The following is a 16,357-nucleotide window of genomic DNA, read 5'->3' on the forward strand; positions in this document are numbered from 1 at the left end:
TTAATAAATTACAACTATCTTCCACATATCATCTCAACCTTCTCCCTTCCCTCTTACAAAGAAGACAATTCGGGAGAGTGACTATTCAATTGACTGGCCATTATTACCACTTCAATTAAACAGCAATAATAAATTTTTAAAACATACTCCCGCACACACACCACCACACATCCCAAGCCAGCTGTTTGCCACAATAAGGCTCTAGTTTGTTTTTTACAATAAAAGTGTAATGAAAGTTAAATTAACAGTGTAAAATATGTAACGGCTGGGCCGTAAATGCTGCATACTAATCGCTCCCTTCCCCTTTCTCTCCTCCCCCAGTCTCCCTCTTTTTCTCCTGAGGTTTTAGTAATTTGCTTGCGATCATATAAACAGCGATGCCGTTATGAATTTAGTGAGCATCCTGCTGGCAACACTATAATAAGTGAACTGTGCCGCATTTGCAGATGATTAAAAACAGGATCAGCGTTTTTCAAATTATCTCGGAGGGGGGATAAAATAATGGTGGTGCAGCCCTCGACTGTCAATTCCTCTGTGCTTTTTTTTATAGAATAAAATAAAAATAATGATAACAACAATGGAACATAGAATGTCAGTTTCAAGCGCAGGCGGGTACTTGTTTTGACAGTCATGTTTGACATTCCTAATTGTTGCCTTGCATAAAAGGGTGACCCTGCTGTTTCAGTTTGCCTCTTTTTTAAAGCTTTGAATAGTAACAAACTTTTACATGTGATTATAATGGACATGTATATTTAAACAAATGCAAACAGTTGCAGAAACTTTAATCACAAGGGCACCATTTAAATGGAGTTGCCAACTTCCAGTTTCAGAAAAACTCGGGTGGGACGCGGGCTGGAGCCAAGAAGTGGAGCTAGGGCAGAACTTGATGAGTGAGGGGGAGAGCCTGATGAGAGTGTAAGAGAGAAGCTGAAGAAATTTGATGGCTCAGTGTATACAGTGAGGGTGGAATTCAATGGATGCAGTTGAGAAACTAGAGGAATCTCCTGGGCCAGGGAGAGAGCCTGGAGGGAGATTGCATTCAGCACAAGGTCTGAATATAGCCAACACACAAAATAAGGGACCCCCTGCTGTTGTTCTTCTTGTTTGATTGCTTGTTTGCAGGGTTCCTGGCTGCATGAAAGATGCATATGTACAATACATACAATTGGCTCTGTTCAAACCTTCCACTGAATGGATGAAGTAAATGGCAGGGACACAAGCTGTGCAATATCCTCTCTCCCCAGACAGATGGACACACCTGTTCAGCCTACACAGTTTTAAACACCTTTGGAGGTTTAATGAGTCCCCTCTTTTCTGTGATTAGGAGATGCCTTTTAGATTCTTTTTATTATAACAGGTTTCAATGTTTTATTCATCTGGGCAGTTTCGAGAGCTGATATAATGATGGTGATGCTTTATTTCTTTTTATTTATTGATTATTTATTTAAGACATTTATATATCGCTTAATCATTAGCATTTCTAAGCGGGGTACACAAAAATAAACCGTTCAAAAATAAATCAATAAAAATAATCATAAAACCAAACACTCCCTTAAAATGCTTGCTGGAACAAGAAAGTCGTCATATGCCTGAAGTTCAGCAAGGAGGGTGCTTGTCTAATCTCAGTTGGAAGGGAGTTCCACAGGGCTGGGCCCCCAACACTGAATGCATAAGAACATAAGAGCCTGCTGGATCAGGCCAATGGCCCAACTAATCCAGCACCCTGTTCTCACAGTGACCAACCAGATGCTCACTATGGAAAGCCCATAAGCAGGACCTGAGCGCAAGCGTGCTCTCCGTTCCTATGGTTTGCAGCAACTGGTGTTCAGAAGCATACTGCCTCTAACCATGGGGTCAATGCATGACCATCATGGCTAGTAGCCATTAATGACCTTATCCTCCATGTATCTGTCCAGTCTTATTTTAAAGCCATCCAAGATAGTGGCTAGCACTGCCTCTTATGGGAGCAAAATCCATAATTTAACATGAAGAGGTACTTTCTTTTGTCTATCTTAAATTTTCAAACATTCAACTTGGTTGGACGTCCATGAGTTCTAATGTTATGACAGAGGGAGAAAAACTTTTCTCAATCTAATTTCTCCATGCCATGACTAATTTTATACATTTCTATCATGTCACCTCTTGCTCACCTTTCTCTGAATTAAAAAGCCCCAAATGTTATAACCTTTCCTCATGCACTTTTAAGGCAGTTGTTTTCATGGGTTTTGATTCTGAGTACCCTTCTGCAAAGGTAATGGTCCTCCCCTTCAGAGAAGGGAAGCCAGATTTCGACTGGACATCAGGAAAAAGTCCTAACTGTTAGAGCCATATGACAATGGAACCAATGACCTAGAGAGGTAGTGGGCTCTCCAACGCTGGAGGCCTTCAAGAGGCAGCTGGACAGCCATCTGTCGGGAATGCTTTAATTTGGATTTCTGCGTTGAGCAGGGGGTTGGACTTGATGGCCTTATAGGCCCCTTCCAACTCTACTATTCTATGATCCAGCAGAAGATTTTTGGAAGCACAAGGGGCTGCAGGGTAAAGGAGGAAACAGTGAAAGTTGCCTCCCATCCCTTCTGCTGGAGGGAGCCAAACTCTGTTCATGGGACACTTCTGCCAGCAGAAGAGATCCAAACTAGGAATGGGATCTGTTGGCCAGTGCCAGTTCAAAAGAGGCTAACAGGCTAGTATTGCTTCAAGTTTGTTCTTCTCCTGCTGGCTGCTGCTTTTACTTATACATTGTTTTCCCTCACCAAAAAAGCTGACATTAATATTGATATTTTGACTGGAAATATCGATAAAATTATCATTCTTGATATTTTAGAGGTGTTTTTTTTAAAAAAAAAAAACCATTTTTGAAAATAGCCACAGAAAATCACCATATAAAAATCTGATCCGAAACTATATAGAATAAGCAAGTTAATGAAAAATTTGGTACCAAATCTGAATTGGGTGGAATTCTAGCACATCCATAATCCAAGCCATTGTTTGTTTACCTATATCTGAGTGGAAACTGCCAAGGCATTTTTATGGAAAAACAGTGTAGAAATTATTAAGAAGTCAATTAAAATTATCTCATCATATTCATAAGTTTTATATACAGCAGCATCAATCTTACTTATTTATATATTTTATTTTATTTCTAACCTGCCCTTTTCCCCAAAGGAGTCCAGAGCAGCAAATGACAAATTAGCAAAATAATTTGTTGTTGTTATGTGCCTCCAAGTCAACTACGACTTATGGCGACCCTATGAATCAGTGACCTCCAAGAGCATCTGTCATGAACCACCCTGTTCAGACCATTTCCTTCCTCTGAGGCTGAGAGGCAGTGACTGGCCCAAGGTCACCCAGTGAGCTTCATGGCTGTGTGGGGATTCGAACCCTGGTCTCCCAGGTCCTACTCCAACACTCTAACCACTATGCCATACTGGCTCTCTAAAACATTTTAAAATGTCTAAAAACATTTTAAATCAGTCACATACAGCTGACAATTTCAAGGTTGCTGGGTATAGTATCTTTCAGCCATCAAAATGCCTGGATGAATGGGAATGTTTTTACATTCCTCCTGAATGTTAATACTGAGGGAGACAGTCATACCTCACCAGGGAGGGCATTCCACCAAGAGGGAACTGTCACCAAGAAAGCCCTGTCACACCTGAGCGCAAATCAGACAGCACTCAGCAGCAGCAAGACCAACAGGGCCTCCTCCCTTGCCAATTTAAAGGCTCAAGTGGTTGATATTGGGGGAGGTGCTCTTTTAGGTACTTGGATCCCAAGCCATTTAGGGCTGTGTACGCTAGCACTAATACTTTGACTTGGGTCCAGTAGCTCACTGGCAGCCAGTGCAGTGCTTTCAGGACACATCGTCCCATCAGGCTGTCCTACTCATCAACCTAGCAGCCACAAAAGCAAAAAAAAAAAAAAAAAGGACAGGCCTCCAGCTCATGCATGTGACAAATACCAAGTGGGATGGAAATCAATGCCTTCTTACATCCCTAACTTAACCTTCAACGCAGCTAGGGATAGGGACCAAGGGTTGAAGGAAAAAAGAGAGGTGATACCATGTTCCAGAATATTCACAAGACTATTATCCATCAGCCTGTGGCAATTTGTTTCACCAAGCTTGTATGAATCAGCTGTGGACTTTTGTAATGTGAGGCTTTTTTGTTACCAGCTTCCTCTTTCCTGTGTCTTTATATTTCTGTAGGTGCCCTGTTCCTGGCTGTGTTGGACTCGGACACATCAGTGGCAAATATGCCTCCCATCGCAGTGCCTCAGGGTGCCCCCTTGCAGCCCGAAGGCAGAAAGAAGGGTCTCTCAATGGTTCATCCTTTTCATGGAAGTCACTCAAGAACGAAGGTCCCACCTGTCCAACCCCAGGTTGTGATGGCTCAGGTCATGCAAATGGAAGCTTCCTCACTCACAGAAGGTAACCATTATGAATGTTGACCCAATAACTTTTGGAAAGATACCAGTGAAATCCATTTTGCAAAACTGTCTTGACATTTTCACAGGGACTGAGCTTCTATGACCAAACTAGACATTCTATACCTTTTAGAGCAAATTACCTAACATCTGTGCAAGGGGCTTACAGAGAGAAGGAAAGACTCTCTTGTGCTGATCTATGCCAAATTCGTACATTGCCTGAGGATTTGATAAAGTGTGCACTTGTCATCGATGCCCCTTTGTTTTACCCCGTGAGATGAAGTACGGAGAAGCATGTCGGAGCTATATGCATGTTCTTGTGCAGCAGTCATTGAGAACTGAAGATCCCAAGAGAGTGTATTTACACGATCCACTAACGGACACTGATAATCCAGTCTCATGATAATATTGATTGCCCTTTTCTGATTTTTTTTTTCAGTTCTACAAATTATTGAAAATGAGTTCTTCTGACTATAGAATAAGAGATGTGGTAATGGTTTGGTGGGGTTGAAATTAGCTGCCTACTTAGTAGTCCAAACGCAGCTGGTATAACTTGGAAGAATTTTGGGGAGGTGGGGCAGGGAAATCTCAACTGCTTCTGATGTTTGAAAATTGAAACTTCACTCCGTTTCAAGTCTAGGCAAAACTTGTTTCTGCTCTAGGAATTTCATCCGTGCCCAGTGTTGTGGAAATTTGCAAGATTTATCCTTCCTTTGTTCTTAATTTAATCCATCACATCACAACATGGATGGAGAAGATTAAGAACAAAAAAATGTCCCCTAAGAATTTTATTGCACATAGGCTAGTGATATTGCGGGCGATTTGCCTTCTCCTATACAATGTGTTATGGGTCATTTCTTGAGCCATCTCAATTTGCATTACTAAACTAAGGAGGTGTATAAGCACAAATGTAAGGGTTGGTTTAGCAAGATATAATTAACTTGTACAACGTGAACTACACCATGGGCCAGTTTTCCATCTGTGATGCAGTGGGCCAAAGGATCTAGAAAGCAAGCTGACAATTGCAGAGTTTTCCACTAGGATAACAAATGTGAGAGATACATGCCCAGCTATATCTCTTTTTCCCAGATACTTCTGGAACTTGTAAGTTGAGATCAGGTCATCAGAGCTATCATAATTTGTCCAGGCAGCTGGCGGATATCACAGGGTCATCCTATGACAGTTGGGCAGTTGGTTCAGACAAGATAAATAACTATCTTGCTGGATCAGACCAAAGGTCTGTCTGGTCAAGCAACCTGTGTCCAACAGTGATCAGCCAGATGCTTCCCAAATGCTTACAAGCGGGGTGTGAAACAGCAGCCTTTCACTGAATAGCCAGTTGCCATCTCTCTCCCTCAAGTATTTTTATTATTTTCTGTTACAACAATAAACCACAACTACTTTAACAACCAGAGCTTAGAAAAGTTACTTTTTTTGAATTACAACTCCCATCAGCCCAATCCAGTGGCCGTGCCAGCTGGGGCTGATGGGAGTTGTAGTTCAAAAAAGTAACTTTTCCAAGCTCTGTTAACAACTATAATAACCATTGGAGTACCTTTCCTCCAATGAGCTGAAGGTGGCTTATATGGTTCTCCTCCCTCTCCATTTTATCCTCACAACAACCCTGTGAGGCTGAGAGACTGTGATTGGCTCATGCTACAAGCTCCTGAAGGGACCGTCAATGGCCTGAGAGCTGTTGGGGCACTCCCTCCACCAACACCACCAACACACCTTCCCTGGGGCTACTTAAGACTTGTCTGCCCTGAATGAAGGCAGAAGCAGGGAATGCCAGGCCAGGAAACGCACAGTATAACCAGCAGCTCCTGAAGCTGGCCTGAGAATATACTGTAGCATTTGTTTATTCTAATATTATAAATTGTAAAACAGCTAGGGCGCCTTGGCCAAAAGTGGTATATAAATGCAATAAATATGTAATTAATAAATAAATAGTTGTGGGAGGGTCAGACGTTATCTCACACAGTGCTCAAACATAGCCTCAAACAGTACAAGCCAACTATCTGCTAGTACAGCAAGTTCCAAGAATAGAATCTCTTTGGATTTATGAGACATAAAATATGCACTTGGATTAAAATAATTTTATAGCTGGATTGTTTTATGGGGCAACCTGCAAGGGAATTTTTCTCATATACAATTGTCAATTTATTGATTTTGTTGAATTGTTCAAACACAAGCTTATCCAAATGACAGTGAATTCCTGATGGACAAATAAAAACTATGGCATCAGCTGAAAAAAACTGTCACTGGGAAATGTTTTTACAATAAACATAAAATAGCTACATTCTTTTTGTAATTTTCCCCCATTGAAAAAGCAAGAGGGAAATAATATTTAAAAACCAAAAATTAGATGGTTATTTCTTCTCCCAGAGAAGGAACATGCATTTTTCATTTTGTTTTGAAAAGTTATATAAACATTTCCTTGATGTAAACAATAACACACAAAAAAGAGCTGGGGGAAGATTTCTACAAAAAATGTTTTTTTGCAAAGTTTTCTGTGCTTTCCCAAACTGGCAAATTTCTGCTTTTGGACCAGAACCAGTGATGTCAGCAGAGTTTTCTATGGCTGCTGTTAATTCTGCACTGTTTTCCCTGTGGTTGCTTATTCTTAGGAATATAGGAAGCTGCCTTAAGCTGAGTTGGGCCATTGGTCCCCCTAGCTCAGTAGCAGTGGGTTTCAGACAGGTTCCTTTTTTATTTATATTTATTTATTTATTATTTGATTTATATCCTGCCCTTCCTCCAGCAGGAGCCCAGGGCGGCTTTTTCCAGTGCTAAGTCTTCTTGAATTGTTCACATATGTAATCTTACCTAGTCAGGGATCATATAATGAATATCACAAAGCTACATCTGCTATAACATCATCAGACATAGGTGATCTTGTAGCATGGGTCAACACAACCAATCAGATTTGACTACATGCTTTTGGCAAAGAGGGCAATCAATAGTGAGAGAAGTGAGGGCAATATAAATGAATAAGGTTGTAATCCTATGCACATTTACTTGGTGGTACCTAATTCTGAGTAGACATACATGGGATTGCGCTGTGAGTGAACATTGAAACAAATAATGCTGAATTTCAACCCACAAGGGAGGATCTTTTGCTGTGTGTGGCAAGTAATTGGAATTCCCTCCCCTTAAATATTAGGCAGGCGCCATCTCTGTTATCTTTTCGGTGCCTATTGAAGACTTTCCTCTTTCAACAAGCCTTTTAAGTAGAGACCTATCCCAGTCTGCGTCTGTGTTGGAATTGCTTTTAATACGTTTTTTTAAAAAACAATGTTTTTTAACCCTTTTTAAAAATGTTTTTAAAGCTTTTTTAAAATGTTTTTAATGTTTTGTTTTAATGTATTTTAAGGTCTGTTTTTATTATGTTTCAAAGTGTTTTTAATGTTTCTGTTTGCCACCCTGTGCTCCTGCTGGGAGGAAGGGTGGAATGTAAATCAAATAATAAATAAATAATAAAAAATAAGTAATTTCAGCTCAGCCTTAATTACCTGGTTTCAATTAATTCTGGATGTTCTAATAAAATCCACTTTTGCTCGGCCTTTAGCCTGTCGGGATGTCCGAGAGCTACTTTTGCTGGGAAAAAGGGGAAAATCTCAGGGGATGAAATTCTCAACACTAAATTCAAGACCAGTGATGGTAAGAGAATCAGATTTGTCACTTGGTTAGTTTTGCATATTTATTTATTTATTTAAATCTAGCATTGTGTGTATCAACACAATTAACATTATCATCAGACCAAGATGATTCATGCAAATTGAATTAGTACTTGCTAACTTGTTTGCTAAAGAAAATTGCTGCACTATTCAAGGAGAATATTTATTGCATTTTGGAGATCCCCTACAAGACTGAACATCAATCTTTCTTCAGACTGCATCCTCTCTAATACCTGATTTCTTGCACATTTTCCAAAAGCTAAAAATATACTACGCCCCTAAATTTGTTCTAAAATGTTCACTTTTTTGCCTGCTAGCTCGCATGCAGTATAGTGACTAGAATGCTATGGTTTCATTGTGAAAGAGCCAATTTAAATCCTTTTTCACTATGATGCCCGATGTATGTTATCAGAACCAGTATGGTGGAATAGCTAAGAGTATATACTGTGACAGGGAAAGTCCTTGGTTCCCAGTTGTGACTCAGAAGGCAACCTTTGCCAAGCCTCTGTTCTTTCATATTAACAACAACAACACCCCATATTTAATATGTTGACAAGAATAACACTATCCTACCTTATGGGGGTGTTAATAGGATTACTAAGATGATAGGATCATAGACTTGGAATTGATCCTAAAGGTCATTTAGTCCAGCCCCCTACCAGAACAGGAAATCCATTACTACAACATCCCCCAAAGGTGGCCATTCAGCGTCTGCTTAAAAGGAGAGCCCACCACCTTCCAAGGCAATCTATTTCACTGTTAAAACGCAGGAAGCAGCCTTTCACTGTGTCAGACCATTGAACTTCTAGCTCGGTATCGTCTACATTGACTGGCAGCGGCTCTCCAGGGTTTCAGGCAGGAGTCTCTCCAAGTCCTAACTGGAGATGCTGGGGATTGAGCTTGGGACCTTCTGCATGCAAAGCAGAGGCTCTACCATTGAGCTATGGCCCTTCCTTAGCTAGTAATATTGGGATGTTCTTTCTAATATTTAGTTGAATCCCCTTTGTTGTAATTTGAACACATTGGCTCAGGTCCTATTCAGAGGAACAGCAAAGTACCTTCCAGATGTTGTTGGACTACAACCAGAGCTTGGAAAAGTTTCTTTTTTGAACTACAACTCCCATCAGCCCAATCCAGTGGCCAAGCTGGCTGGGGCTGATGGGAGTTGTAGTTCAAAAAAGTAACTTTTCCAAGCTCTGACTACAACTTCCATCATCCCTAGCCAGCATGACCAATGGTCAGGAATTATGGGAGTTGTATATGAAGAGTACTATGTTTGCTACCCTTGCTCTAGAATAAAGCAACTTTGTTTCAGCGTCTGTATATTCAGTGCTTAGAACACTTAAATGGTGCTACGTAAGTGCTAAATATCATTATTTAAATGGTACACTGGAGACCAGATTTCTTCTTCCCCGTTCCACCCCACTCTGCTATGAGTGAATTACCCGAGTTAGTACAGAAGCTACTCTGTTTTCTATGACTTTGCTCTTCTTCACCTATTTAACTTGCCTATTTAATTCACCTATTTATTTATTTATTACATTTATATTGTCCATTCTATCATGGAACGCAAGGCAGCCTACATCAGGGGTCCCAGGTGGTCTCACATTCAGATATTGACCAGATATTGACCAGACTTTGACCTGTTAAGCTTCAGCAAAGTTGCTCCATGTTTGGGATCTATCTGCTTGTGTCAGAGCAAGAAGTTGTCTGACCATTGCTTTATTTCACTCTTGCAGTTCTAGAAAATGATGAAGAAATTAAGCAGCTAAATAAAGAAATTAGTGAGCTGAATGAATCCAACACTGAGATGGAAGCGGCCATGGTGAAGCTGCAGTCACAGGTATGGGCGCTCATATTATTTATTTATTGAAAGTATTTATATACCACCTCTCATTAAAATAATACCAGGGCAGTGTACTGTAGGGCCCCACTCATACGGCGGGTTACGTTGCAGACCCCTGCCAAACAGCAAAACCCACTGAAAAGAGGAACTCCGTCAATAAAATGGTGCCCGAAAAAATAAAATGGCGCCCGACGCCCGAAAAACGCCATAAAAGCAGAACAAGCACTGTATGAGTGTGGCCTTACTCTAATTGAAAACCGCTGTATTACCAGAATGCCGAAAAGCGGGCCGCTGAAAAGCAGGGCCCTACTGTACAGTAAAACAATTTGGTACAAAACAATTCAATATACAATTTAAAAAATCCAACAAAAACAACATATCACAAAGTCAGTAACCAGGAGTTGTTCAACTGGTATCAGAGGCCAGGAAAAGCTTGAGTAAACGGATGTAACAGCCAGTGGCAGCTCACCATAATGGATGTCTTCTATATATCAGAGTAGAGCTCATTCCACAGGTTGGGGGCCACCATGAGAAGGCCCTCCTCCAGGTTTACCACAAAATCAACCTCTGCAGGCTGCCACATAACTAATAGAGCATCCTCCAAAAATCTTAGTGAACAGGCAGGTCTTTATGGGAGAACATGGTCTTCCAGATAACCTGGTCCTAAATTGTTTAGGACTTTGTAAGGTAATAACAAAGGGTGGTATTCAATTAAATCCTACTCAGAGTAGACCCACTACAGTTAATAACCCTACTTTAAACCTAAGTTAGTCATGTCTATTAACTTCAGTGGGTCTGCTCTTAGTAGGACTAGCATTGAATACCACCCAAAACCTTAAACTTGGGTTGGTAACAAAATGGCAGCCACTGCAATTCCCTTAACACAGGTATTATTTATGCATGGTAGGATGCCCCACTTAGCAACTTAGCTGCTGAATTTTGCACCAGCTACAGCTTCCTAACCAGCCTTAAGGATAGCCACACTCAGAGCACATTTATTTATAGTCCAGTCTTGAAATTACCACTGCATGGATCATTGTAGCTAGGTAGTCCCGATCCAGAAACAGTTGTAACTGATGCACCAACCAAAACTGGCAAAAAGCTGTACCAGCCACTGAGGTCCCTTAGGCCTCCAGTGACTAAGATGGGTCAAGAAGCATCCCCCAGATAATGTGACTGTTCCTTTAGAGGGAGTGCAACTCCATCCAGTACTGGGACATTCCAGAGCTTGGAAAAGTTACTTTTTTGAACTACAACTCCCATCAGCCCCAGCCAGCATGGCCAATGGATTGGGCTGATGGGAGTTGTAGTTCAAAAAAGTAACTTTTCCAAGCTCTGGACATTCCCCAGTTCCCAGGAACCACTTGTCCACAAGGCCTCCCTTCCTATTGGCTCTCATCCAGCAACACATCTTTGTTCTGTGGCTTTCTTGACTCTTACAAGATGCAATGCAAGCTATAATAATATAACTATTATAACTATTATTACAAGTTATAATAATATTATATGATGTCATCACATTGTACATTTTTCCTCCTTTGCAAGTAGAAGCCAGTAAGGTTGAGCGAAGGCAGGGAAACTTGCAGTGTGATGATTTACCATCCTGCATTTGGCATTGAACTGCCATGAACCTGCCATAACATCTAGTTCCACTTGTGCACTTTGGAAGTAGAACAGGTTATGAACAAATAAACGTAAGATGAGATTTGTGACACTTGTGGAATGTTCGAAAATAACCGACTTTTCCCCCTCTCTAACCCACATTGGTTTTCCCCCTCCAGATCTCAAGCATGGAGAAAAACCTCAAGAACATTGAGGAAGAGAATAAGATGATAGAGGAGCAGAATGAAGCCCTCTTCCTTGAGCTCTCAGGGCTGAGCCAGACTCTTATCCAAAGTCTTGCCAATATCCGCCTTCCACACATGGTGAGGAGCTCTCCTGTGCACTCAGCCTGTGCGCTGACTATGTGACAAAACACCAGATTCTGAAAGCATTCTCACAAAGGGCTTTGCATACCTTTAAGGAATGGAAAAACAAGAGCCTCCAAAGCTATGAATTCTTTCTACCTTTCATAGAATTCAACCGGGGGGGGGGACCAAACACCATGATAGATAGAGTTTGTGTCCTAGGGTTGAAAATTGAAATAACTGCCTTCAAGTCGATCCCGACTTATGGCGACCCTGTGAATAGGGTTTTCATGGTAAGCGGTATTCAGAGGGGGTTTACCATTGCCTTCCTCTGAGACGGAGAGGCAGTGACTGGCCCAAGGTCACCCAGTGAGCTTCCTGGCTGGGTGGGCGTTTGAACCCTGGTCTCCCAGGTCCTAGTCCACCACCTTAACCACTACACCTCACTGGCTCTCGTCCTAAGGTTAGGGCAATTTAAATGTCTGAAAGTGAGGAAATGCAAGATGGCACAATCCCCATCCTTCGTTATTAACATAGGTAGTCTTACCTCTTCACTGCAATATGTGGGAGTTAAATGAACAGAAGGTCCAGACTTTGTATCAACCCCTTTCTTCCTAGGGCAGCTACAGGGGCCCCAGTACTCAGATGTCATAAATAAGTAAATCCACATATTGGTGACAGTTGCTGCTATTACCTCATATTGTGTTGCAAAATTAAGGCTATCATACTTGCAAGACAAAGCAGAAATCACTTAGTGTTGGATTTATAATTAGTGTTTGAACTATGTTAGCCTTAACTCTGTCCTTACTGACTTTTTTCCGGTGTTGAACATTACTGAGTTTTGAAGGGTCAGATATAATTGCCTAAGTATACCATGCAGCTCTTCATTTTCAGATGCATAACATTAAATTATTATCCCAGCTGGATAAATGAGAAGTATTATCCTAGTTGAATCCAGAGTCAGAGCCAGTGGTAGTCCTACTCAAAGTAGGCCCATTGAAATGAATACTTAGGTCCATTAATTTCAGTAGGTTTAAGTAAAACTTACAGACCCTCCGTGGCGCAGAGTGCTAAGTGGCGGTAATGCAGCCGAAGCTCTGCTCACTGCCAGAGTTCGATTCCAACGGAAGGAGGAAGTCAAATCTCCGGTAAAAGGGGTCGAGGTCCACTCAGCCTTCCATCCATCCGTGGTTGGTAAAATGAGTACCCGGCATATGCTGGGGGGTAAAGAAAGGCCGGGGAAGGAACTGGCAATCCCACCCCATATATACGGTCTGCCTAGTAAAAGTCGCAAGGCATCACCCTAAGAGTCGGAAACGACTTGCACTACAAGTGCAGGGACACCTTTACCTTTAAGTAAAACTTGATACACACACAGAGCTTTGAGTTTGAGACATTCCTTTCCTTTTCCCTGGCCCTTTAAGTGGCATCTCTGTCCCCTTTCCCATTTTTAACTAAGAACTCCCTTCATGATTACCATGTATAGAAAACTCTGGTCACAACTGCCTTTATAACCCCTCCTTACTAAGTGGAATAAGGTATCGTATGGGTTAGGTTTTATTATTGTTGTTGAGATTTTTAATGTTCTAATATAATTACATGTTTTTATTCTGTACGTCGCCCAGAGCAGCTGGACTACCAGCCAGATGGGCGACTAATAAATCTAATAAATAAATAAATAAAACCCCTCCCATCTTAACTCTTTTAAGTGAGGGATAAGAACATAAGAACATAAAATGAGACTGCTGGATCCAGCCAATGGACCATCTAGTCCAGCATCCTGTTCTCACAGTGGCCAAAAGATGCCTACAGGAAACCCACAAGCAAGACTTGAGCACAACAGCGCTCTCTCCTCCTGTGGTTTCTAGCAACTGGTATTCAGAAGCGTATTGCCTCCTACCATGGAGGTAGAGCATAGCTATCATGGTTAGTACCCACTGATCCTTACCCTCCCATGAATTTGTCTCATCCTCTTTTAAAGCCATCCAAGTTGGTCACCATTACTGCATCTTGAGGGACAGGGAACCTGTGGCCTTGTTGGACTTCAGTTTCCATCATTTCTGACCATTGGCAATGCTGGCCAGGGGCAGATGGAAGTTATAGTAGTCCAAAACATATGGAAGGCACCAGGTTGAGGAAGGCTGAGCTAGATGGACAAGAAATCTGACTTAGAATAAGACAACTTCCTATATTACTAATTTGAGTGCTGCCATCACAACTATTGTGTATCATTTCTCAACTGACTAGGGATAGGGGACAAATTCAATTCAGTTCACATTTAAAGCTGAATCTGACAAATTTGCACTGTCCAATATGAAAACCTAAACACAGCCATCCTTTGAAGTTTGCCCTTGTCTAGCTTTTGTGATGCAGTTCTCCAACCAAATAATGTTTACAAAAACACATATATTAGGGGGAAATGTGCACAAAAATGAAAATATTAGTGAAAAATAACATAAAAAGTCATTTTATTAGGAGAAATTGCTTGTAAAAATGTGTACACCAAAAACAGGAAGCTGTTAGAATAAGCAAACTTGCATGTTCTCTTTAAGGGTTATTTGGGGAAATATCCTATGTACCTGTTTACCATGATGTAACTTCCTAATGGGTGGGGTTAGGTGGGCTGGTTTTACTCTCACTTCCACTGCTTGCGTTTATATCTCTGCTAAGAAATACGACCACGAAACTGTACCTATTTCATTTTTTAAAATTACCAAACAGAAGCATCCAAAAATGAAATGCAAAAAAGAGAAATGATTGAGAAAATCTTTGAGATACATTTCTCTTTTTTGCATGTAGTAACAAATCTGTACATTATTCAAAACTGCATACACAAATGTGTTTATTAGGAGAATTCGCTCTGAAATGCTGAAGAACTTTCATGAGGACTTTAAAAGAAAAATCGCAAATTGCTGCAGAAATGTGGGGAAGTGAATGTAAGATGGGAAAATGAGAATCTGAGAGAACAGAAACTGAACACTGACTGAGGAAGTTCATACAGAAAAAGATGGTGCTCAGGGCAGGGATAGGGAACCTGTGACCCTCCAGATGTTGCTGAACCTCAGTATCCCTGACCATTGGACATGCTGACTGGGACTGATGGGACCATTAGAGACCAGCAACATCTGGAGGGCCACAGGTTCCCCATCCTGCTTAAAGGAATGTGTGATTAGTAAAGGTATGAGGGATATATATCAAATATTTCAATAAAAGGTATACAGAATTCTAAATTAACACAGTGTGTTCCCAGGAAGTCTACAGAAACTGACTATGAGGTTGCAGCTGTCTACCATCTCCTGTTTAAGCTGTAAGTTCATTGATCTAAAATGTGTTAGAAAAATTGAAATTTCACAGTTCAGCCCAAGTACTTTGTCTGGCACTAATTATTCAGTGGCAGCAGCATCCTCTGCTATGTTTTTAAAACTACTGTTGTCACTCCTTCTTCTGTGCCTTTTCCCACTGATCTCCCCTTTCGTGTTTACTGTTGTCTGTCATGACACCTCATAGCCCAGATAGGTAAGAAAATAATAAAGGGAGCTCTATCAATTTATTAGATCCTCCGTGGCGCAGAGTGGTAAGCGGCGGTAACGCAGCCGAAGCTCTGCTCACGGCCGGAGTTCGATTCCAACGGAAGGAGGAAGTCAAATCTCCGGTAAAAGGGGTTGAGGTCCACTCAGCCTTCCATCCATCCATGGTCGGTAAAATGAGTACACGGCATATGCTGGGGGGTAAAGAAAGGCTGGGGAAGGAACTGGCAATCCTACCCCATATATGCAGTCTGCCTAGTAAACGTCGCAAGACGTCACGCTAAGAGTTGGAAACGACTCGCACTATAAGTGCGGGGACACCTTTACCTTTTTATCAATTTATTATTTATTTATTTATTATTTTATTAAATTTATTAGTCGCCCATCTGGCTGGCAATCCAGCCACTCTGGGCGGCGTACAAAATTAAAACATATAGTTACATTAAAATATTAAAATCTCAACCAATAATAATAAAACCTAACCCACCCCAAAAGTCTGTTGGAAGAGGGTACATGTTGCCTTTTTAGTCTAAGACAGCATGAGTGGAGATAAGACAGGATGGGATTTTAACTATGAAAAGGTTTTACAGCTCCTAGTATGAAACAGGAAGCATCAGTTCTGTTCTGAATAGCTGCCAGCCAAACAGTCACAACCAGAAAGAGGATATATTGTATTTAACATAACAAGGTCTTAACAGGTTGCCACAATTTGCTGTGGAATTTATTTATTTATTAATTTATAATCTTCATTGAAGTGATTGGCTGATTGCCACACTGGGCTCCTGCTGGGAGGAAGGACGGGATATAAATCAAATAATAAATAAATAATGTGAACAGCTGAAAGGAGATAGTGGAACAGACCTGCCTTAGGAATGAATACTTGAGCATCTGGGTGCTTGCTTGCTCCTCATCTGGGTTACTGTCTCTCAAGACAGCTGAGGTCCCTGGTAGGTGATGCAAGGACTGGGACCCCTT

The 16,357-nt window shown here is 41.2% G+C and overlaps 1 protein-coding gene across 1 annotated transcript in view; it reads left to right on the forward strand.

The window, feature by feature from the left end:
- Positions 1–16,357, forward strand: part of MYT1 (myelin transcription factor 1) — a 106,247-nt gene that overhangs the window by 86,038 nt on the left and 3,852 nt on the right. The window contains exons 13-16 of the mRNA XM_061630243.1: positions 4,208–4,429; positions 7,994–8,085; positions 9,842–9,951; positions 11,730–11,873. Coding sequence (XP_061486227.1) covers positions 4,208–4,429; positions 7,994–8,085; positions 9,842–9,951; positions 11,730–11,873 — 568 coding nt within the window. The remainder of the gene's footprint in view (positions 1–4,207; positions 4,430–7,993; positions 8,086–9,841; positions 9,952–11,729; positions 11,874–16,357) is intronic.

The sequence above is a fragment of the Rhineura floridana genome, chromosome 6 (genome assembly GCF_030035675.1).
Source record: "Rhineura floridana isolate rRhiFlo1 chromosome 6, rRhiFlo1.hap2, whole genome shotgun sequence".
NCBI lineage: Eukaryota > Metazoa > Chordata > Lepidosauria > Squamata > Rhineuridae > Rhineura > Rhineura floridana.